The sequence below is a fragment of the Canis lupus genome, chromosome 8, assembly GCF_048164855.1.
Source record: "Canis lupus baileyi chromosome 8, mCanLup2.hap1, whole genome shotgun sequence".
Lineage (NCBI taxonomy): Eukaryota > Metazoa > Chordata > Mammalia > Carnivora > Canidae > Canis > Canis lupus.
In genome coordinates this window covers 14637622-14661369 of record NC_132845.1, presented here as the reverse complement: position 1 = coordinate 14661369, position 23748 = coordinate 14637622, and the positions used below count along the sequence as shown (strand labels likewise).

The 23748-nt window shown below is 43.0% G+C and overlaps 2 protein-coding genes across 16 annotated transcripts in view; both read left to right on the top strand.

The window, feature by feature from the left end:
• MCOLN3 (mucolipin TRP cation channel 3) overlaps positions 1–9962 on the top strand; it is a 44814-nt gene extending 34852 nt beyond the window's left edge. For 10 of the 12 annotated variants that reach the window (XM_072834310.1, XM_072834314.1, XM_072834313.1 and 7 more), the window contains 6 exons: positions 2598–2710; positions 2794–2943; positions 5515–5616; positions 5726–5848; positions 6700–6906; positions 8799–9962. In XM_072834310.1, coding sequence (XP_072690411.1) covers positions 2598–2710; positions 2794–2943; positions 5515–5616; positions 5726–5848; positions 6700–6906; positions 8799–8933 — 830 coding nt within the window. In that variant the 3' untranslated portion in view covers positions 8934–9962. The remainder of the gene's footprint in view (positions 1–2597; positions 2711–2793; positions 2944–5514; positions 5617–5725; positions 5849–6699; positions 6907–8798) is intronic. The other 2 variants (XM_072834315.1, XM_072834322.1) reach the window with 2 other exon arrangements.
• A 3192-nt stretch (positions 9963–13154) lies between these two features.
• MCOLN2 (mucolipin TRP cation channel 2) overlaps positions 13155–23748 on the top strand; it is a 51417-nt gene continuing 40823 nt past the window's right edge. The window contains exon 1 of one of the 4 annotated variants that reach the window (XM_072834297.1): positions 13155–13287. In XM_072834297.1, the coding sequence (XP_072690398.1) occupies positions 13211–13287 (77 nt within the window). In that variant the 5' untranslated portion in view covers positions 13155–13210. The other 3 variants (XM_072834300.1, XM_072834299.1, XM_072834298.1) reach the window with 3 other exon arrangements.

Genomic DNA, 23748 nt, shown 5'->3' with positions numbered 1-23748 from the left:
AAAGAATGTATCTGTCTCATTTTCTAGCTCCTTTGGTATGTTATACTGGACTAAGTCAGGGGTTCTTGGATTCTAGTGAGCAGAAGAATCAAGGCAAGGCAGTCCACAGGTCTGGGGTGGGACCTAGGATTGTGCAGGTCATCCTTTTCCATGCAATACTTAGAAAATCATTGCCTTACGGCTTCCTGTTCGTGGATTCACAAAGTTCAGAAGTGGTAATGAGATAGTAAGGAGAAATGAAATTAAACTTCTTCATTCTGGTGTGCTTTTTTTTTTTTCACTATTAGGTAACTTCAAATATATGAGGCTCTTGAATCACAAATTTCACTTCAACTATAAAATTGTTTATTTGAAAGACAAGCCTGTTATATCATCTGTAACCATTGCAATACTCCTCCACAAACTTTAGAATAGAGAAAATGAGAGCATATGAAGGTACCTGGCACTCAGGCTTTCTCTCAAATGTTTCTTAGTTTTTAAGTTTTTCTAAAGTAGATATAGACATTTTGGTAACAATTACATGCCCTTTGGCCAATATTAATGGAATGCTTCATTATAGAGTTTTGAACTATAGAACTATAGTCTTAAGTGCTTATCTTTTTATCAGTCTGCCTTGTCAAACAAAGACAAGCTCTGTAGCACAGCACATGACAGCGGAGACCTCTGCTCACCTTCTTCACCTGGCTCTAATCATGGTGGCTAGCACTTTGTGCTTGAAATTCTCCGGAATCTCTACGTGGGTGGCTCCGCCTTGTCACTCAGGTCTCATCTGAGACCGGCTGCAGCTTACAGTGCCTTCTAAATGAGCCTCTTCTCCCCATTCCCCTACACCAGCCTCTCTCACTTACACCAGTGGTTCTTGAACTTCAGTGTCATTCGAGAGAGCTTGTGAAAATGTGGTTTCTGATTCAGTGGATCTAGGGTCGGGCTAGAGAGTGTGCATTTCCAACAGTTCCCAAGGGATGCCAAGAACCACTAATACAGAGTGACAGATGCTGGAGACAGACTGCAAAGGGTTGAATCCTGACTCTGCCACTTACTGGCTATGGAACCTTGGGCAAGTTTCTGTGACCTCTTTGTGCATCATTTTCTCACCTGCCAAGTGGGGGATAATCACACACACCCCTTTATTGGCGTTGTTGTGAGGATCAAATGCATCAATACATATAAAGTGCTTAGGACTATGTGTGGCATAGCAATACCTGTTAGTTATTATGCTTTATTTTCTTCATATCACTTACTCCTGTCTGAAAGCATTGTGTTCATTTACTTGTTTACCTCCCTGCATGTCGCACTGCAATAGAATAGAAGTTCCACAAAGTCGGGGTTCTATCTTGGTCACCACTTGGTATGCATTCAGCTATAGACTGAGTATTCTCAACATCTAGAAAAACACCTGACACACAGTGGGCTCTTAATAAATATTTTACACCCAGATAGTATATTTTAGTAAAATGTGCAGGAAGGCTAACTGTATTAAGAACAAAATACCATAGGCTGATAATTAAAGATCTATTATTGATGGTTGTAGTAGTTTTTAAAAGAAGGAATTTTTAAGACAAGATTTTATTTATTTGACAGAGGGAGAGGGAGCATAAGCAGGGGGAGTGGCAGGTAGAGGGAGAGGCTGGCTCTCCACTGAGCAGAGATAGGGGGTTCAATCCCAGGATCAGGACCTAAGCTGAAGGCAGATGCTTAACCAACTGGGCCACCCAGGTGCCCCTAAAAGAAGGAGTTTTAACTTTCTTTAAATACTCATGGGGAACACTTACCAGTTGTTTTTGCAGAAAGAATGTCTGAACTATCTAAATTATTCCAAAAAGCAAAGTGAAGGGTTCCGATAAAATTTGAAAATGTTTCTAAAGGATGCAGAAAGGCCTGAATCAGTGGAATGGCTCATCATATTTTTTGAACAAGAGATTCTACATTATGTATATGCCAATTCTCCCCTAATTTATACATTTAACATGAGTCCCCCCCAAAAAATTACCAGTAGGATTTTTATTGGAATTTAACATCTGATCCTAAAGAATATATGAAAAACTAAGCAAGAACATCCAACAAAAATTCCAGAAAAGAGCAATGAGAGTTATTTGTCTTAGGCATTAAAACACACAAAAACATCAAAAGGGTAAAATATGGTACTTGAATACATACAGTAATTTGGCAGCTGATACGGATGGCATTTCAAATCATTGGGAATAGGATTTAGTCTTTTGATTGCCAAAAATAAAAGATTGTTAATTTCCAACAGTGGAGAAGATGTGGAGTTATGTGTCAGTGTGTACACTGGTACGATCTTTTCAGAGGACAATTTCTTAGGATTTCTTTTCAGAATTATGTATATGCCTTACCCCAACAATTCCACCTTTATATATTCATTTGCCTAAAGAATCATGTGCACCTGTGCATAGAGAGGATTTGGAAAATTGTTGTAGCAGAAAAAACAGATTACAATCTGAGTGTCCTTGTAAATGTTAAATATCTGTACTGTGGTATGTAATGCAGCAGTTAAAATAAATGAAAGAAAATAAAAGAAGTAGAGGTCACCATATTGATGTTCCGCTGCATAAGCAGGTAATGCTCTTTCCTTCCAGTTCAGAAGAACACTCACTACATGATGATCTTTGATGCCTTTGTTATTCTGACATGCTTGGCTTCACTAACCCTGTGCCTTCGATCTGTAATTAGAGGACTTCAGCTTCAACAGGTAGGGCTTCTCGCCCTCTAGAAATGCTTCGGCCACTGTGATTGACAGAGAAATTCACTGTGCCTCCCCTCTTTTCTCTAAAGGAATTTGTCAATTTTTTCCTCCTCCATTATAAGAAGGAAGTTTCTGTTTCTGATCGAATGGAATTTGTCAATGGATGGTACATTATGATTATTATTAGTGACATGTTGACAATTATTGGATCAATTCTGAAAATGGAAATTCAAGCTAAGGTAAATTTTTTCCATTTATACCATGATTAGTATCAGATTTGCACTAATATTTTTCCAGAATGTGAGAATTTGCAGAGTAAATGGTTTCTTTCAAACGTTATGTTGAGTAAACTTCAAATCAGTAGCAGTCTCTTAAATCTTGTCAGGAAATCTCTTCATGATTCTTTAGGCACACAAGCCTCCGTGTCAGAATCATTTGGGGATCTGGTAAAAATGCTCCGTGTTAGACTGACTGAATCTGAGCTCTGGGAGTGGGCCAGTGAATTCTTACCCCATGGAAACTAAGGTTTCACAAGAAATGCTAGAATCTTCAACAACAACAAAAAAAGTAGGACTGGGAGTGAAAGTGAAACCCACCTACTACTATTTGAGTGCTTGCAGTTGCTGCCCTTTTCTTACTTTGCCCATTGATAGGCTATAAGGTTTTCCATTTTTTAAAGAGTTTATTCATTCATTCATTCATTCATGAAAGAGAGAGAAGGGAGGGTAGAGTGAGAAGCAGACTCCCTATTGAGCAAGGAGCCAGATGCAGGACTTGATTCCAGGACCCTGAGATCATGACCTGGGCCAAAGGCAGATATTTAACCAACTGAGCCACCCAGGTGCCCCCCCAAGGTTTTCCATTTTATTTTATTTTATTTTATTTTATTTTATTTTATTTTATTTTTTATTTTATTTTATTATTTTATTTTAATTTTATTTATTTTTTATTTTTGGTTTTCCATTTTAAATTAGGATTAACTTAGCCTAGAAATCAGTTGTACCTCCAAAGCAAAAATCAAATGAAAAAAACAAAAACCCACAACCCTATATTGTTCAAACTAACCTTATTCAAATTTATATTTTTCATATTTTTTTCTTTTCTGAAAACTCTAAAACCCCTGCCCCATCCTCACTGTCCACTGATGACCTTCTTTCTATTTCACAAAAAAACAAGAAAAAAATAGAAATTCCACTACCTCCCACTTCATTTATCTACCTACCAGCATCGGTTCTCTACAGCACCCTTCCCATTAGCATGTTCTTTCTTCTTTTTAAGAGACAAAAATCTCAACCTAGTTTCCATCTAGCTACTTCCCTATTTTTTTTGGCTCCCCTTCATATAGCAAAAGACCTCAAAAGAGTTGTTAATCTTGTTTCTAATTCTGCTCCTCCCATTCTCTATAATATCTGTTCCAGTCAGGCTGCCCTGCCACTCTGCAGAAAAATGTTCCTTCCAATGACCACCAGTGCTGCTAAGTTAAATAATCCATTATTTATCCTCATCTTGACCTATCAGCACATTTTAACACTGCGAGCACTCCCTTTTTGATGATGCACTTTTTCACTGGGCTGTCACCCAGTTTCCCTCCTACATCACAGGCTGGTATTCTGACTCTCTTTGCTGGCTCCTTCCCACCTCTCCAACAGACTGAAGTGACAATGCCTGAAGGTGCAGTGCTTGCACATATTCTCTTTCCTGCCACTATCTGGGTGATCTCATCCTGTCCCATGGCTTTAACTAGTAGCTCTCTACCATTGATTTTTATTTCATTGATTTCTAAATCTATATCTCTAGGTTAGAATTCTTCCCTGAACTCTGATCTCAAATATCCTACTGTTGATTCCACATCTTCATTTGATGTCTACTTGGCTCCTCAAATTTAACATACCTAACACAGAACCCCCCAAATTTCCACCTCTATGGCCCAAACCTGCTTCTTCATAAAGTCTCCGTTTCTGATTTCAGTTAATGGCAACTCTTTTCAGTAGCTCAAGACAAAAGCCATAGATGCATCCGTGACTCTTCTCTTTCACTAATCCCATCTCCCCTCCATCTAATCCAAGAGGAAATCCTAGCAATCTATCTTCAAAAATCGCCTCTTTGCCTTCACCATGACCAGGCTGGTTCTAGCCACCATCAGCTCTTATCTATATTATTGCAACAGCCTTCTCACTCTTCTGACAATCTGCTCTTAAACCATAGCAGCCCAAATGGGATCATATCACTCCTGTTCAGAGCTTTCAAATCTCCCCAGCCTATCAGATTGAAATGCAAAGTTGTTAAATTACCCATGAGGCCCTAAACTACCTACCCCCTTACATCTATGACTCTACTCTGCCTGCTTGCTCACTCCAGCCTGCCTCCCTATCTTGCCAGGCACCTCCTAGCTACTTTGCACTAGCTAGTCTCTGTGCCTGGAACACTCACTCCTCTCCTAGATTTTTGCTTGGCTTGCTCCCTCACTGCCCTCAGGTCTTTGTTCAAATATCACCTTTTTAGTGAGACCTTCCTGACCAGTCCTATTTAAAATGCAGCCCAATAGCCATTCTTTCTCCCCTTCCCTGGATTTTCTCAACACTTACCATCAGCTGAGGTATTGAGGGTTTTATTAATTTATTTCTATTACTTTTCCCCACATACACTAGAATGCAGCTTCATGGGGGAAGGAAATCTTGTCTCTTTATTCACGTATTTGTTCTCAGCACCTAGAACAATGTGCCTGATTCATATCAACCCCCAAAATATTTTTTGCCCAAATGAATTCTGTTAAATAATCTCTTTTCCTCCCCTGCCCCGCTCTGTTTTAGAGTCTAACAAGTTATGATGTTTGTAGCATACTTCTTGGGACTTCCACCATGCTTGTGTGGCTTGGAGTTATTCGATACCTCGGCTTCTTTCAGAAGTACAATGTAAGGATTCCACGGATCGCCACGCTGTTGCCATTCCTATCTTTCTGAGTTAGTGCACTGCTTTGGCTGAGGAACAAGTGGATTCTAATGGCCTCTCTTCCTTTCCTAGCTCCTTATTCTGACCCTGCAGGCAGCACTGCCCAGTGTCATCAGGTTCTGTTGCTGTGCCGCTATGATTTATTTAGGCTATTGCTTCTGTGGATGGATTGTGCTGGGGCCGTACCATGATAAGGTACCAATAAACAACTTTTTCCTGTTACTATTAAGCTCCTACATTAGTGCCAGGGGCTTGTTAGCCCTTTAAAATGAACTCCTTCTATTTTGTGACTCAGTCTGAAAATGTCGAAGGTAGTATTATCTGGTGCCATGTTTATAAACTGGTAAGGTGTGACCAACTTGAGAGAATAATTGATTCACTCAACTACCTCACCTCCTCTCCTGGAATGTATCAGATAATTATGTCGTTAGTTAGTTAGTTAATTAGTTAGTTAGTTATTTCCACCAATGAGGTCAAGACTAGATTCATCAATATATATTAGAGTAAGCTATTTAGGCAAGACTTGGAAGTGTGACCTTATTAAAAAAGGTAGTATAGGGAGAAACTTGAAGAAATATTTGAAAATTTTGTTAACAGAGTTATAGTCTTGATTGTAATGCCATTACCCTAAATGGAATGAACTTTCAAATAAGAAATATGAACATGCATGCTTAGGACTTGGGTATCTCTAGTGTTTCTAGGAGGGTTCAGAGGTTTTTCTAGGATCTCTTTCTATGTAGGTCAAGTGGGCGGTAAGACTTGACTCAGAAAAGCACTTAAGGTGCAGCCTAGCCCCTTCTGCTTCAATTCAAGCTGTCCCATTAAGGGGAGCCTCAAGAAGGAGCTGGTCATTCCAGGAAAAATAGTAGATGTTATAGAGGTTGTGTATACCACACAGCAAATGCTTATAGTTACGTGAGATTAACTACATAGTTTGCAGCAGCAACTTGAGATATCTGGTCCCATTATTTTATGATGTCATGAACAAAACCTCCACTGGAAAGCTACATGGAAAAAAGTGAACTTTTTCTCTTTTCCTTTTCTAGTTCCGTTCTCTGAACATGGTCTCTGAGTGCCTTTTCTCTCTGATAAATGGAGATGATATGTTTGCCACATTTGCAAAAATGCAACAAAAAAGTTACTTGGTCTGGCTGTTTAGCAGAATTTATCTCTACTCATTCATCAGCCTCTTTATATATATGATTTTAAGTCTTTTCATCGCACTGATCACTGATACGTATGAAACAATTAAGGTAAGTTCATAAAGAGCCGTAAGTAGCAGCATTTTCCCAGAACTTGTAGAATGGCAATAAAATAGGGTACCTAGAGGGAAGAGAACTGATAGAATGTTCATTTTTTCAGGGTAGAAAAGAAAGACTTCAATTTTATTTTTTTAAAATATTTTATTTATTTATTCATGAGAAACACAGAGACAGAGGCAGAGGGAGAAGCAGGCTCCATGCAGGGAGTCCAATGTGGGACTCGAACCTGGATCATGGGATCAGGACCTGAGCCCAAGGCAGATGCTCAACCGCTGAGTCATCCAGGTGTCCCAGACTTCAATTTTAGATACTGAGACACAGAAATGAAGAATTAGAATTTGTAGAATGTTGAGAGTTTTGTCTCTCAACAAGTAAGATTTTTCAAACAAACTTCTAAAATTTTATTAGAATTATAAAGACCAGGGGTGCCTTGCTGACTCAGTCAGGAAAGCATGCGACTCTTGATCTTAGGGTCATGAGTTTAAGCCCATGTTGGGTGTAGAGATTACTTAAAACTTAAAAAAAAAAAAAAAAAAAAAAAAAAAAGACTTCTAAAAATCAGTAGGCATCGGGTGAACAAAATATATGGCATTTCAAAATTTTATTTTTTAAATCTAATTTTCATAGAGAAAAATTGAACTCTTAGTTTGGAGCATGCTATGACTGAACCCATACTCTTTGCAAGGCCCTGTCTGGGACCATCCCAGAGGCCTGGTCTCTAGAAGAGTGAAGGGATTGATATATCATGTACTAGCCGGGTATGCTTTATACATGTCAGAAACATGATTTGAAAAACTGTCACTTAGATGGGATATTTTAAAACTCAGTTTGAGCCCTTTGAAATATGGAAAGGCAGGGTAAATATCCATATATATTTAAATTTCTAATAACTTTATGCTATTAGGTATACTATTAGCATAGACACTTCCACTTGCGGACTTTCTGGGTGAGAGGGCTGATGAAACATGATGTCATACAAATGGTCCTAGGGACAAAGTGAAGGTTGGCAGAAGTTGATGGGTTATGAGTTGATAATTATGAATACCTTGCTTATGAAGCGAGGACCATGACTTCATTTTTACTGAATTAGAGGGCTCCCTGTGTGGAGCCTGCTTCTCCCTCAGCCTGTGTCTCTCTCTGTGTCTCTCATGAATAAATAAATAAATAAAAGCTTTACTGAATTAGATTTTTAGAACCAACCGTCCTCAGTACTTGCTTGGCAGATGTGTGCTTAGAGTCACCAAAGCCACTGGGAAAGGTTGTAGTACCTGTCCAGATCCCTCCCCACTGTGCTCTAAAAATTCACTGCCTTTAGCTTTGCATGCAGAGAACTACATGTTATTTAAGGGTGATATCTTAGGTCTCAAAGAATAGTAATATGAGTCGACATGTCTTGATGATACAAGTCTGAGACTCACTGTTTAGTTGTTTACCTCTTTCCATGAGCTCAGAGCACCTGTCAGGTGGGCAAGTGCTGGCAGATCCTCTCTGGTCAGGGCATGTTCTAGAGATCTTAGACCCCCAAACTGATGCTAATACAGGCCCTTAAACACACCTGTCTGTCTGAAAGGGAGACTTCAAAATGATGTGCAGGCTGGATTCCAGCTGGATTTCTGAGCTGGAAAGACAGCTGAGACTCATTTTGGGCTGAACCAGACCCACAAAAGAGCCTCTGAGGACACTGCAGAATTCTAGACCCACTTTTCCTTAGCTAGACCGAAGAATGGCTCTAGAGGCAATATCTCCCTGAAAATACTTGGCAGTGACTGAACTATCCCCCTAGAAAGATCCCCCTCCCTTGCCAAATATTGAATTTGGAATAAAACTGTTTTCAAGGGACTTATTCATGAGAGCATTTTTATCCCCCTTATTCTTCCATGTAGCATTACCAACAAGATGGCTTTCCAGAGACTGAACTTCGTACATTTATATCAGAGTGCAAAGATCTACCCAATTCTGGAAAATACAGATTAGAAGATGACACTCCAATATCTATATTCTGCTGTTGTAAAAAGTAGCCATCAGATTAATCTGTGCTCTGGAGGGAAATATACAATATAGCTGAGTTGGGAAGCTATATGGATATTTTAAGATCAGGTGTTGTATGTTTAAAGACCATTACTTTGAGCAACTGATAGCTGTAATTGATCAAGAACTATTTATACTTTTAAAAGCAACATTTAATGTCTTTTGCAGCTTTATGTTGGATTTTTTTTAAACTAGCTTTGATGAGAGAAGCTATTGGATTCTTATATCTTGTTTATTTTGCCATAGTTTTAGGATATGTTCTCCATCCCCTTCTTCAGCTCCTATCCTCTTGCATCTAGCTATCCTGACTGGGTTGATTGTATCATCAGGGGAGAACAATGCCTGGTCTGACTTCACACAATTCACCAACCCTGATCTTGACCACTCTCTGGGGTTCGTCTCTGAGAGAGAGGGGGGATGTGGTTGCTGTGTATCAGTAATCATTGTATTTTAAAATCTTCTCTTAAAGGGCAGAGTAAGAAAGAGACAACTATTACCAGCAAACAGTCTAAGATTTGGTCCTGAAGGGCAACTGTTACGCGATGCCGCTTTTAGTTCCAGAAAGGATCAAGTTTTTTAGTATTCATGTATAAGTTTTCTCTCCTTCACTGTTAAAATACGGAGTTAAAGAGTACCCTATATATGTATAAAAATTAAAGTGCATACCAAAGGCATATTCAGTTCTACAGGGATTATTTCAGTGTTTGCATGGCCTTGCAAAAACTCTCTGATGTACTGTGCCCCTCACAGCACATTCAATCTCACAGAAGAGTGTTTTAGGATCAGGAACTGTGATTTTGGGGGAGAGGTTCTAAAACTCACATTAAAAACATTTTGAAAAACAATACTGCTCAAACGTAAAAATAAATGGGAAATATATGCCTTCAAAAGACACAGAAACAAAGTCTCCACCCCTGGATACTGCTGATTAGAATTTCAGGGATTTTTACAACATGTATCTTTGTTTTGTGTGCAAAACATGAATTCAATGGTGTGCAATAAAGGTTTTCTCAAAGCAATCTTTTTTTTTTTTATAAAGGAAACTGGTTTGTTAATTTTTTGTTTTAAAGGTTAAATGAATATAGCTTTGAGACACTGAAGTCTTATTATTTAACAGAAAGTCAATCATAAAAATGACTCCCAATGCTGAAATGTGAGGTTTTACAATGAGTATAAGCTGGTGTTTCATTTGCACATTGAAATTTGAGATACTTGGAGTTCTCCATTGTAACTACTACTCCATCTACAGTGTTTATCTTTTTATTTAAATTCAATTAATTAACATATAATGTATTACTAGTTTCAGAGGTAGAGTTCAGTGATTCATCAGTCTTATATAATACCCAGTGCTCATTACATCACTGGCCCTCCTTAATGTCCATCACCCGGTTACCCTACCCCCTTCCCCTCCAGCATCCCTCAGTTTGTTTCCTATGATTAAGAGTCTCTTATGATTTGTCTCCCTCTCTGATTTCATCTTGTTTTATTTTTTCCTCTCTTCCCCTATGATCTTCTGTTTTGTGTCTTAAGTTCCACATATAAGTGAGATAGTATGATAATTGTATTTCTCTGATTGACTTCTTTCACTTAGCATAATATCCTCTAGTTCCATCCATGTTGTTGCAAATGGCAAAATTTCTTTTTTTTTTTAGATGGCTGAGTAGTACTCCATTGTGTGTGTGTGTGTGTGTGTGTGTGTGTGTGTGTGTATACCATATCCTCTTTATCCATTCATCTGCTAATGGACATCTGGGCTCTTTCCATAGTTTGGCTATGGTGGACATTGCTGCTATAAACATTGGGGTACAGGTACCCCTTCGAATCACTACATTTGTATCTTTGGGATACTCAGTAGTGCAATTTCTGGATGGCCTGGGTGTTTGATAAGTATTTACTTACTGTTGGGGTGCCTGGGTGGCTCAGTGGTTGAGCGTCTCCTTTGGCTTAGGTCCTGGGATTAAGTCCTGCATCAGGCTCCATTCAGGGATCCTGCTTCTCTCTCTGCCTCTGCTTCTCTCCCTGTGTCTCTCATTCATTCATTCATTCATTCATTCATTCATAAATAAATAAATCTATATAAAAAGAATTTACTTACTGTTTATTTTTAAAATAATACCTTGATACCGATCAATAATCTATCACCAATTACAGCTATTGATGTACATGTATCTCTTCTCCGCTTTGTGAAACTAGGAAACTTCTCCAGATTAGGAAAACAATTCAAGATCACTAACTGTTAATTATGTGTCTGTCTGTGTAGCAGCAGTGTGGTGAGAATAAAGGCTTTGGAAACTCAAAGACCTGAATAGAAATCTTGGATCTACTACAAATTGTGTGGATGACCTCAGGGCAGTAACCTAAACCTCTCTGAACTCATTTTCCACATTTCAAAAGGAGATGACAGTACACAGAGTGCTGAGTGTTCAATGAGATAACATGTAAATCAACCTTCCTACCTAGTGGGAACTCAAGGTTACTCCTGGCCCCTTGAAGTACGGGGCCCTCGCACATGGTAAACAGTCTTAAAAAACGCACAGTTAACAATGAATTTTCTTTTTAACTACCCACTGATAAGTTATCCAGTAGAAATACTGAAGTTTTAGAAAACACTTACAATGAGTAGTTGGTTGATACAAAAAGAAGTTATCCCAGTTTACAGTCCCCTTCTAGAGGGATTGTTGTCCCTAGTAGAGTCCTAGCATTTTGAGGTTAATAGGGTAGTTCCTTCATGGCAGTTTTTCTTTGAATTAAAAAGGCTTGGAAATTCCTTAGTGTAAAAACTGTGTGTATACATATATACATATATATATATATACACACACATATATATGTACATATTTACACAATATACATAAAATATGTCTTGCTTTCCATATACTTCCTCTAACACTTTCCAATCAAGCCAATTCCGTGTCTTTTTCACGGAATCCACATCCTCCCCACAAGAAGAGCCCTGGACAGTTTCCTCTCCGCTTTCTAAAAAGGAACCTAACCAAACCACCCTTGCACCCACCTGTCACCTGTGGGGACTGTACTATGCAAACGGGATCTTCCAAACCCGGGGTGTCCTCACCCAGTGGGCACCTCTAATGAAAAGGACTCTAAAATAAGGCATTTTTGCCTTAAAAGTGACTTTCAAAAGGTCAAGTATGTATATCTATTTACATCATTCTGTCCAATTACCTCAACCTGCAGACACATATTAAAATAATTACCCAGCAGGGTATCCTTTGAGCTAGCGAACTCCAGAAACCTTTTAAATGCTTGCTGAGCCAAATCGCCTGGAACTCGGGACTGGCGCTGCTACCGCGTGGAAAGAGAAACAGGACTCCGCACAAAAGAGGCTGTCGCCGGGTGCAGGCTGCCAAGTGAGCATCACCCGCAGCTGAACGTGACATGTGGGCACGTGCCGAGACCCTCCGCTCCAAGATTCCTGCCTGGGCTCCCGCAGGCGGGAGCTCTGGGAGGGAAGGGCAGGGGCTGCAGCAGGTGCACCGCGCTCCCCGCGCTGGGGCGGCTCCAGCTTCCCGGCTCCAGCGGGAGGCGAGGTCTGTTTTCTGGTCCTCGTGCGTCCAGAGCGCTTCACGTCTCTGAACCCTGACGCTTGTCACAGTTTTGTGATCCCACGCTCCAGAATGCAAACACGCTCCAGTGAACGAACTGATCCGGATGAACTTGCCGGGTCACGCGAAGTCCTGGGGGAGAGGACCGTGGGGGAGAGGACCGTGTCCTTCTTCTTTTCTTCTTCTCCTTTCTTCTTCTTTCTTCTTTTTTTTTTTAAGATTTTATTTATGAGAGAGAGAGAGAGGCAGGCTCCATGCAGGGAGCCCGACCTGGGACTCGATCCCCGGTCTCCAGGGTCACGCCCCGGGCTGAAGGCGGCGCTAAACCGCTGAGCTAAACCGGGGATCCCCGAGGGCCGGTGGCCACAGCCCCCAGCGCGGCCCTGTGCCCTGGATGCCTCAGAACGGAACCGGAGACAGGACTGCGCAGTGGTGGAGAAACCCCGGAGGGCGCCCGGCAGGAGCCCTCAGCGCAGCGAGCGCGCGGCCCCGCCGCCCGGGGGCAGTGTGGAGGGCGCCCCGCGCCGCCGGCTCCCTGGAGGCCGAGGCCGCTTCTCCGCAGCCAGACCTCGCGGCAGACACCCGGCGCCCCAGCTCCCGGCGCCCCCCAAGCCGAGCGCAGGGGCCTGGGGCCGGCACGTCGGGGCCGAGGCGGGTGCAGCCGTCCACCCTCCGCGCCCCTCCTGGCGCTCGGGGCCCGCGGCATGCGCCCCGGCCTGGAGGCCCTGCACCTGCCGGCGTGGAGCGGAGCCTCCGGCCCGTCCTGGGGGCCCCGCGGCAGGTGGGTACCCCGGGGCGCTCGGCTCCGCCCCCGCCCCGGGCTGCTTGCCCCCCGGGGTCCTCCTCCGTCTCGCACGGCCCCGGGGCTCCGAGCGGCCCGCCCGAGGCGCTCCCCGCGCGCTCCCCAGTCCGAGGTGGCGGCTCGGGGGCCCCCCCCCCGCCCCCTCCCCTCCGCCCGGGTGCACGGCCGCGCCCTGGCCCCGCTCCAGCCCCGGGAGGGCCCCGGCCCGAGCCCCGAGCCCCGAGCCCCGAGCCAAAGCCGCGCAAGGTTTCGAAGGCGGAGCACGGCCCGGGAGCGGACGCCGGAGCCGCGGGGCCCAGGCCGACCCGGGAGGCGCCGACGCTCCGGAGAGACCCTGGTCCCGGGCCCCGCCTGCCGGTAGCCGCCTCCCGGAACACCCGGGCCTCCCGCTCAGGTGCGGGGCTGCGGTGCGGTGCACCCCAGTTCCCCCGAGGATGCTGCGCGGCCCACCTGCTCCGGCTGCCGCCCGCTGCGCCGCGGGCCGGGGTGAGCGCGCTCCCCGGGGCTCCCCTCCGGCTCACGGAACACGGGGCGGCCCACACCTTCCTAGGGTGGCGTAGACACGGCACTATCCTAAGCGGACTTGGCGCCGGCAAGGAGAGCCACGGCCCAAGAGGAGGGCCTCCCTGATCTCTCTGGTGACTGTCCTGATAAGCATTTATTTCCAGGCAAGTGTGGCATACGTTTGTTTTCGACGTTGGAAAGGCCAGTTTTGGGTTAGAGGATGTAACTTTGGTACGACTTTCTTGGCAACTGGATACCTTGATGAATGTTGCACCCAGATGACCATCTCTCTTAATGCTGGATGCCTGGTTTTAATGGGGCAGATGAGCAGAAGCTGCATATTTCTTCCATCTGCCTGAGCTCTAAGAGCTGGGGAGCAAATGGACTCTGGCTTTACCTAGTGTGCTCTGCTTGGACTGATGAACAGGCTTGTGCTTATGGCAGGTGTGGTGTATATAATCTTTGTATTTCTTAGATCTTTACTTAAAGCAGCATTTTTCTTCGCCTGTTTCCTTCAGGACTTAACCATTTGCGTCATATCCAGTGTCTCCAGAGGCTCCCACTCTTACAGCTCTGGACACATCTGCCGCTGCGCACACAAATAACTTTTGAAAGGATTCTGATTTGAAATGTGTGTGTGTGTGTGTGTGTGTGTGTGTGTCTGGTTGTGCAGTGCCAGCAGGAAACAGAAGGGGTCCTTAGAGAGGTGGGAGAGGTTGTCCGGATGTCAGGACAGGGCTTCTGATGTTTTATGTTGAAGGGACCAACCGACCACATTGTTCTCCGCAGGGGTGGGATGTGGGCTTCACATCATTTTAGGAACTGCTCACCGCCTCTCTGATGTGCTAACTAAACAGCCCAAGTTTGGGGGAATCCAGTAGCTTCTTCCTTTTGAGTCATCAGTCTCAAGATTTCAGCTCATTTTCCTCTTCATACTTTGAGTCGAACTCCCATTACTGTAAGCTTGCCCCTCTCCTGTAGCAAAGCTCCCATAAACCAGGTTCTGTGGTGTGGACCCTTTAAAAATACCTTTCCCACTCTTCCCCTGACTGTTCCCATGCAGGGGTCAACTTAATGGTGCTGATTTTATTTAATCTCCTGCACTTAAAAATCGGTAAATCCTGATGAAGTGTTTGAGGAGGCCATGCTCTCTCCTAGCAAGGAGGAGCACATCAAAAGTGTGGTTTTTAACAAGAGAATAACAACTATAAAATGTCTTCATGAGCAGGGTAGGGAGACAGATTTCGAACAGAGTGGCAGAGGATAGAGAACTGAAAGTCAGCAATGGTCCTATTCACAAGCTGAGCTCTTCAGGCCCAGGCTCCGTTAGTGAAGTGAAACCCAGGATAAGACAATTCTCAAAACTTAGTGGGAAAACAGGTGATTTCTTGTGGCTACAATTTTCAAAGTAAAATTAGTTGCCAAAAGAAGCCCTTCTGGCCAGGAAAGTTAGAAGTGGGATTTTCCCTGAGGCTGGGTTGTTCTTAGCTGAGGCCAGGAGTCTGGGTTCCATGTGTCAGTTCTGCAGAATGAGATCACCCTTGGGGGAACTCTCACATCACGTGTTGTGGGCTTCATAGAGAAAAGACTTTTTATTTCCAGACTCCATTCTTTTTTACTCAACTGCAATATTCTTTTCAAGGTCAAATGTGTATTTTTTAATTTAATTTTATTTTTTTATTTTTTTAAAAGGTCAAATGTGTATTTTTTAATTTAATTTTATTTTTTATGAGAGACACACAGAGAGAGGCAGAGACACAGGCAGAGGGAGAAGCAGGCTCCATGCAGGGAGCCCGGCATAGGACTCGATCCTGGGTCTCCAGGATCAGGCCCTGGGCTATAGGCGGCGCTAAACCGCTGAGCCACCCGAGCTGCCCAGGTCAAATGTTTAAAGCCAGGTTTTGGTTTGTGTACTTGTTTGTTTGCTTTGCCAATCGTCTGGGGGGGGGGGGGGGGTGGATTCTTTCCATTTTCCTTAGCCTGCCTCTTGCTGGGCTTTCTGTACTTGGGTCTCTGCCTTCTTTACCCCTGGTGTGATGAGACAGCTTTGGTGAGGCAGGGGTGCCCATAGGACTGTCCCCTCAGTTGGGGGATGGCTTCCTTTCTTCTCCTTTGAAGGTTGTCTTTTGGGATTTCCCCTTGAATACAGCTGGTGTTTCAGCCTAAAACATCTGTTAGGCAATAATTAGTGACTAGTGAAGTTAAAGATTCTGAAAAATTGTCCTTGCTATCATTCCAGAAGACCCGTAGTCTAAGTGGTGAGCTTAAAAGAAAATCCTGTCACCTATAGCAACTAGAGGGAGTTTGTAGAGATAGGGTGAATCTAGGGATTCCCCAGCTAACACTGAGGTGGGCTTGACTGAAAATAAGGTAAACTCATTCAGTGGCTTGAGGAGAAATTGATTAATTATGGTTTTGTGACTTTTAATTTTACTTTTCCTTAGGTATGGTCATCAACATGACCCTGGTAAATTGGGCACTTCTTGAAATGTTACTGAAAGCAATGTGTAAGGAATGCTATAATTCCAGTCTTCTCCAGCTTTACTTTTTTAATTTAATTTAAATTTTTTTTAAGAGAGAGAGATTGAGAGAGAGAGAGAGAGAGAGAGAGAGGAAGGGCAGAGGGAGAGGGAGAGAGAATCTTAAGCAGGCTCCATGCCCAGAGTGGAGCCCAGTCTGGGGCTAGATCTCACAACCCTGAGATCATGACCTGAACCAAAAATCAACAGATACTTAACCAACTGAACCACCTGCGCACCCCCTCTTCTCCAGCTTTCACTGCTCTTGGAATCCTGTATTGCTGAGAAATGGAGTTTTGCTTTATTTCTCTCTGACCTAGAGAGCTGATTGGTCAGGATGTGTTTTCAAAGGGAGTGTGACTTTTTCAGAACAAGCACTTTTAGGATATGCAGCCCTGGTTCTGCTCTCCTGCTGGCCAGAAGCAGCAAAGTGGTGACAGGAGATGATTTTATAGGAACTGGGTGGCATGGTTCAGGCATCTCTAGGGAAATTCCTGAAAGTTGTAGCATGCACATTTTTTATCAGTAGCTCTAGTGAAAAATGAAAAGCTCTACAATCTGTCTTCTCAGTGCTTCTCAGGATTAGAATGAGCACATCATTTCTGTTCTGAGAGCTATGCTTAGAATGTAACTAGTTTCTCTCTCTGACTTTCTCTTCTTCTTCTTTTTTTTTTCCTCCTTGACTTCCTTTAATTGGGGCCTAACTACCCCAGAGCCTCAGCTGTCTGGATCTCCATCTGTCTCTCTCAACCTCTCTCTTTTTCTCTCTCCCCCTCCCCCTCTCTCCCTCCCTCCTCCTCTCCCACTCTCAGCAATTCAGCAAATCATGACAAAATCAGTTCATTGTAGAAATTGGAGTAGAAGAAAAAAATCCAGTGTGGGTTGTTGGGATTGTTCTAAAGTCTTCCATCTGCCAGATTGCCTTGTGACATTCCCCCCAGGCCAGCATGACCATTGCTGTAGAAATACTGAAGTTCAGGGGCACCTGGATGGCTCAGTGATTGAGTATCTGCCTTTGGCTCAGGTCACTATCTCCCTTCCGCACAAATGTTGGGCAGGGAAACATTGGATTACCTGATAGGGATTATTAGATCCTTTTGGACATAGCTTATTTTAACTTAAAATGATAACTCAAGAATCCATTTGTCAATCACCAAAAATCAAGAAAACGTGGAAAACTTAAAGAAGAAAATTCAGATTACATATAACACGATTTTAAGAGATTACCAAGATTTTTTTTTCTGGTTTATGCACTTCCAGACTTTTAAGATGTTTGCATACAGATATTAATGTTGACATTTTTGGAAAGAGGAGGACTTGATCGATGGATGTGAGAATTGAGGAAAAGGAGGAATCAAAGTATGGCTCTGGAGCTCAAATTCCTACACTTTACTGCATATTAGAATCACCTGAAAAGCTTATCAGAAATCTTGATGCTCAGCTCATAACTGGGCACCAATTAAATCGGATTGTCTAGGGGCTGGAAGCCAGGCACTGGAAACTTTTTTTTTTTAAGATTTTATTTTTATTTATTCATGAGAGACACATACAGAGAGAGGCAGAGACACAGGCAGAGGGAGAAGCAGGCTCCCTACAGGGAGCCTGGTGTGAGACTCTACCCCAGGATTACAACCTGAGCTAAAGGCAGATGCTCAACCACTCACCCACCCAGGTACTCGACACTGAAACCTTTTAAAAATCCCCAAGTGCTTCTACTGTGCAGCCAAGGTGGAGAATCACTGGTGGAGGGAGTGATTACAGCTGAAACATGTAGATAATGTGTGCTATCCCTGCCTTGAGTAGTTGGGTGGAGAGAGGGGTGGGGAGCTGGTTGAGAAATTTATTAGACATGAGGGTGGAGTTTCAAGGAAGAGGTTGGATAAGGGAGTCTGTTCAAGAGAGAGATTTGCTGGAGTGGCAAATGTGAAAGTCCACATCATGTGGGTAGTATTTAAAGCCACAGGACTGGGCAAAGTCTTCTAGAAGGGAGGACTGAGGATGGAAGATCCCTCGGCTGTGTCCTGAGACACTCTGGCACCTGAAATTGGATGGAAGAGGAGCCAGCAAAGGAGACTGGGAAATGCCCAGTGAGGTAGGCAGAAAAACCAGGGAAGAGAGGTGTCCTAGAAGCAGAGAGAAGAGGTTGTCCGAGGAATGTAGTGGTCAGCTGTGTCAAATGCTGCCAAGCCACTAAACTGTAGCCTGAGAAGTCCCTATGGGAATCTGCTGCAGGACAGGGTTCACTCTGAGGGTCCCATTGGGGTGCAACATATGGAAACCAGACGTGTGCTCTAGAGAATCCGAAGCACAGATAGACTCTGAGGAAAGTAAATGTTGGATTTGTTCCATTAGATGGCTTTACTTGTTTTTTCCTTCTCATTTTGATAACATGACCATTTAGAAGTCTCCCGAATTTATGGACTAGGATGCTACTGTCTGCTAAATATCACACATCTCTAAGTGAAATTATTTCTGAAATACTAGTTTATTCAAACATAACGTCTTTTTCTGCATTCCTGATTATCTTACAGGCCATTACTCCTTAAGAAATACTTAATTCCAAAAAAAAAAAAAAAAGAAATATTTAATTCCTGTATCAGGAAGAAATACCCGAGGGGGTCAGTAAATTGGATTCTTTGGGGGCAGGTTGTAATCTGAGGGTCCTTCGTTGCCTCATTCATACGATAAGGAGATGGGAACAGGTAATCTCTAAGGTAGAGGATGTCAAACTGGGTGCACATTAGAATAACCTGGGAGCTTTTTAAAAGCCCTGATGTCCAGGCTGCACCCACACTAAGGAGGCCAGAATCTCTGTAGGTGGAAGATGGGCTTCAGTGGTTTTCCAGCACTCGGCGGGCCTCAGTGTTCAGCCAAGTCTGTAGACAGTGGCCCTGCGATCCAGGCCAGAGCTTATATTGAATTATCCTATTCTTGGGTGTTAATATATTATGTATATTCCCCACGCTCAACAAGTTAAGAATGGGGAGGAATGGATACTGGGGGGGCAACCAGCAGTGTCTCAAAATTTACCTTCCAGGCTTCCTGCCACAGGAAGGAATTGATGGAAACTCTCCATAAAAATGAGGGAGCAAAGGAATTCCAGGAGATGTGGAATCCAATTTGGGAAGCAGGTGAAGGCAATTCCCAAATCGATGGCCCCAAATAGGAATTAGGAAGCAGGTTGGATGGAGCCGGAGGATGAGGCTCCAGGAATGAGGCGAAGGAAGAGGTTGACAAGTTGCCCCACTTGTTTGACTGTATTGAACGGAGCTGGGAGGTTCAGCCAGTTTGCTGAGAGAGACCTGGTTGGTATGTTGAAAACTAAGCAAATAGGGAAAAAGGCAATTAACGCCCAAACCTTCTTTTTAGAAGAAACAATAAGAAAAAGTTGAGGGGGGGGTGGTGGCACCTGGCTGGCTCAGTCAGGAGAGCATGCCACTCAATCTCAAGGTTGTTAGTTCAAACCCCATGTTGGGCATACAGCCTACTTTAATTTATAAATTCATATATGTATATATATAACTTTTTTTAAAAGATTTATTTATTTATGATAGAGAGAGAGAGACGGAGAGAGAGAGAGGCAGAGACACAGGCAGAGGGAGAAGCAGGCTCCATGCCAGGAGCCTGATGCAGGACTCGACCCCTGACTCCAGGATCGTGCCCTGGGCCAAAGGCAGGCGCCAAACTGCTGAGCCACCCAGGGATCCCCTATATATAACTTTTTAAAGACTTTATTTACTTATTTGACAGAGGAGAGCACAAACATGGGAGTGGCAGGCAAAGGGAGAGGGAGAAGCAGGCTCCCTGCTGAGCAGGGAGTCCCATGAGGGGCTCGATCCCAGAACCCAGGGATCATAACCCAACCCAAGCTGAAGGTGGACTGAGACACCAGGCACCCGGGCCTATTAAAAAAAAAAAAAAAAAAAAGTAAAATCACAGTGTACTAGTGGCCTGTGAAAAGTATTTGCTATTTACTTAGTAAATTCTGAATGCTAATTATCCAGAAGTTTTATTAAAATTTTATTGAGATTATGAGTGGGGAGGTGAAATGTGTATGTTTGCTGATGGGGTTCCAGATATAAGAGCTAAAATCATCTTTTCCAGGGGAGGATATAAATTGGTAATATCTGAAAGAGGAATAAGTAGTGGGATGGCATTGTTTAGAAATACTAAAGTAAATATCTAAAGAAAACCATGAAAGAAGTTGCCTCTAAAGAGTGAAAATCAGATGTGGGCTTTGTTATAGTTCCTTTAAAATTATGTACATGATTAAGTGTGAGGAGAAAAAGATGACTTTGGGGACGTAGGTGGGACCAGGTGATGCAGAGCTCCGCAGATGAGAGTTCCCTGAAGCTCCCTGTCCTCTGGGGCTAGTAAGAGAGAATTTTGGATTAGGAAAACCCTTCTGTTCTAGCACCACTGCATCAGTACAAGATACCTAAGCAGTGCTATCTGGCGGGAGCTGGGGAAACAAACACCAATTTCTCCCAAGCTAAGGAGTTCATAATGTCAGTGGGGAGAACAAAAGAACAACCACATCTAAGGTGTGGTTGGAGCTCTGAAACACTAGAGAAGTAGTCCCAAACATGTTTGATAACTGACCGCATCAATTAAAAGAAGATCCACTGGCTCTGAATGTATATTTATGTATTATATGTAGAACTATATATACTATAAAACACATAAAATGCTTTATACTATAGATGGTGAAATACTTTTTTTTTAAGGGACGGAGGGGCAGAGGGAGAGAGAGAATCCTAAGCAGACTCAATGCCCAGCTCGAGCTCACAACCCTGAGATCATGACTTGAGCCAAAATCAAGAGCCGGATGCTTAACTGACATATTAAATGGATATATTAAAGGGTGAGATGGGGGATGCCTGGGTGGCTCAGTTGGTTAAGCATCTGCCTTCGGCTCAGGTCATGAGTCCAGGGTCCTGGGATCAAGCCCCACATTGTGCTCCAGGCCTCAGCATAAAGCCTACCTCTCTCTCCCGCTGCCCACTGACCCTGGCTTGTGCTCTCTCCCTTGCTCTCTCTCTCTCAAATAAATAAAATCTTTATCAAGAAAAGGATGAGATAGATAAGGATATTAAAATGAATTGCTAAATGCAGTGACTTTACAGCGTTCTGATTTCATATTGTCCTTACCTAATAACTCAGGGTACAACACATAATACTTAGGAACAGATTAGCAATCGCAGATTTAGCCAGTATTTTAAATAGTTTTCTTGATAAATGTTTCTTTATTCCAAGTGCTTTTCAGATCAGATCTGCTTGGCATCGTTTTAAAACTCATGGCAAACAAAGTTTACACTAGGAGAATATTAACATTTCCATTTTCTTGATGTTAACTTAGTTAACAGTGAGTCTCATTTTTTGAAAGAATCTTCACGCCCGTTGCCCACCTTGTGAGGGTTGATCAAACTGGATTGTGTACTCCGAAAATGCTCAAATGGGCCCATATAAACCTTTAGTGGTAGGACTATGCTGAAAATCAGTGAGGCCATCACCATCAAGTCACTACTTTGGGCACTTGCTTTTTACCCCCCCAACGATACGTTGCGCACCTACGTGGAACACAGGCATCCGGCATTCTGACCACGTGAAGGCAGCTTAGGTATAATAGATAATAATCCCTATATTAAACCTTGGAAACCGTAACTTCTCTCTCTGCTAAGTTAGTACAGTTGAAAGGCCTAACCTTTTCTTCTCACGTACCAGTGAATGGTCTTACATACCCCCTTGCACGCACGCACGCACACACACACACACACACACACCCCTCTTGGGAGGCCAGTGGTAGAAAACAGTCTTTCATGCCTCTTGTTGAGTAGGGCAAGGGTCATGCAGGCTGAAAACCTAGCACTCTGGGCTGGTTAGCTTATTTGCTGAGCTGATTGTGCTAATAGGAACAAGGTACCATCATTGAGACTGGTGCACACATTTTTCTGAGGCAAAGGTCAGAAGCCTTCACAGGTTCCCGTAGAGGGTGATGACCCCTGTGAGATTAAGAATTGCTGGTAACTTGTTTTTCTTTTGTGTTTTTTTTTTTTAAAAAACATCAAGCTTTCATAGACTTTCTTAGTCATGGATTTGTTAAAGTTGGAATTGCCCTTGGTCACATGATAGCCTTAAAATGAGCTGACATGACACAGTCCTGATTATCTGAGGGAAGAGTAGGTTTTCTCATAATCTAAAGTAGCTTTGATGTGCTTCCTTTCTGACTTCTCCTGGTAGTAGTAAGGCTCAGGCTTCTCTCTTTCCTGAGTCCTATTTACTTTTCCATTCCAGCATCTCTACCTTTTATTTAGTCCATGGTATGGGGGTGAATTTCTGTTCTATTCCAGATCTTGTTTTTATGCTCACTAATACTGTGCTTTTTCCCCTCTGATGTTTTGGTCTTTAGCAGTGCTGTTTATTAAGCTTATATAATCCAGATCATCATGCACTTCCTATAGTTTAGTGAAACATAAATAATTCATGAGTCATGATTATTCTTACTTATTTTGTGACATTTCAATTTCACGACTATGCTGCAGTTGATCGGTCAGATTTAGATCCTCATCGATTTCTCTTCCTTCATTGTTTTATGGTGCAATTTCTCTTCCCCTGCCCCGAATTGTGTTATGAGTTAGCCCCTCTCTGCCCTTTTCTCAACCTGTTGATGATTTTCATCATTTGTGATAGAACTTGCAGTGTTTTTCCTGCTGACTTAAGTCTTGCTTATAAAGTTGTGATTGCAACTTCAGGCCTCCTGTGCCAAACACCCAGCCTGGTGCTCAGCACAGGAGGGTGTGGGATGAATATGTGTCAAATGCAGGGATGTTTTAGTTGTGGGATATTCTTGCCCCCCCCCTTTTTTTTTTAGTTTTTCTCCTTTTTCATTTTGCAGTTTGTTTGTTTCACACCCTTGTATTTTTGTTATAGGACGTCCAGTTGTGTGTGTGTGTGTGTGTGTGTGTATTTTTTTAATTGTTTGTGTGTGTGTGTGTGTGTGTATTTTAATACCCTTCACTGACCAGGGAAATAGGGTAGATCTACAAATTGGGAAGAGGGGGACAAGAAAGAGCCCTCAGAAAAGTAATTTTAGAAAACTTAAGCATTTACATTATCCTTAAGATTCCAGAATTTTTTAAAAGATTTTCTTTGTTTATTCATGAGAGACAGAGAGAGGCAGAGACACAAGCAGAGGGAGAAGCAGGCTCCCTGTGGGGAGGTTGATGTGGGACTCGATCCCAGGACCTTGGGATCACAGCCTAAGCTGAAGGCAAATGCTCAACCACTGAGCCACCCAGGTGCCCCAAGATTCCAGAATTCTTGAACCAAAATTTCATTACCTTTTCTTCCAAACTTTAGATATTATTATTATTATTATTTTTTTTTTTTGGTAAAGATGTATTTGTTTTAGAGGGGA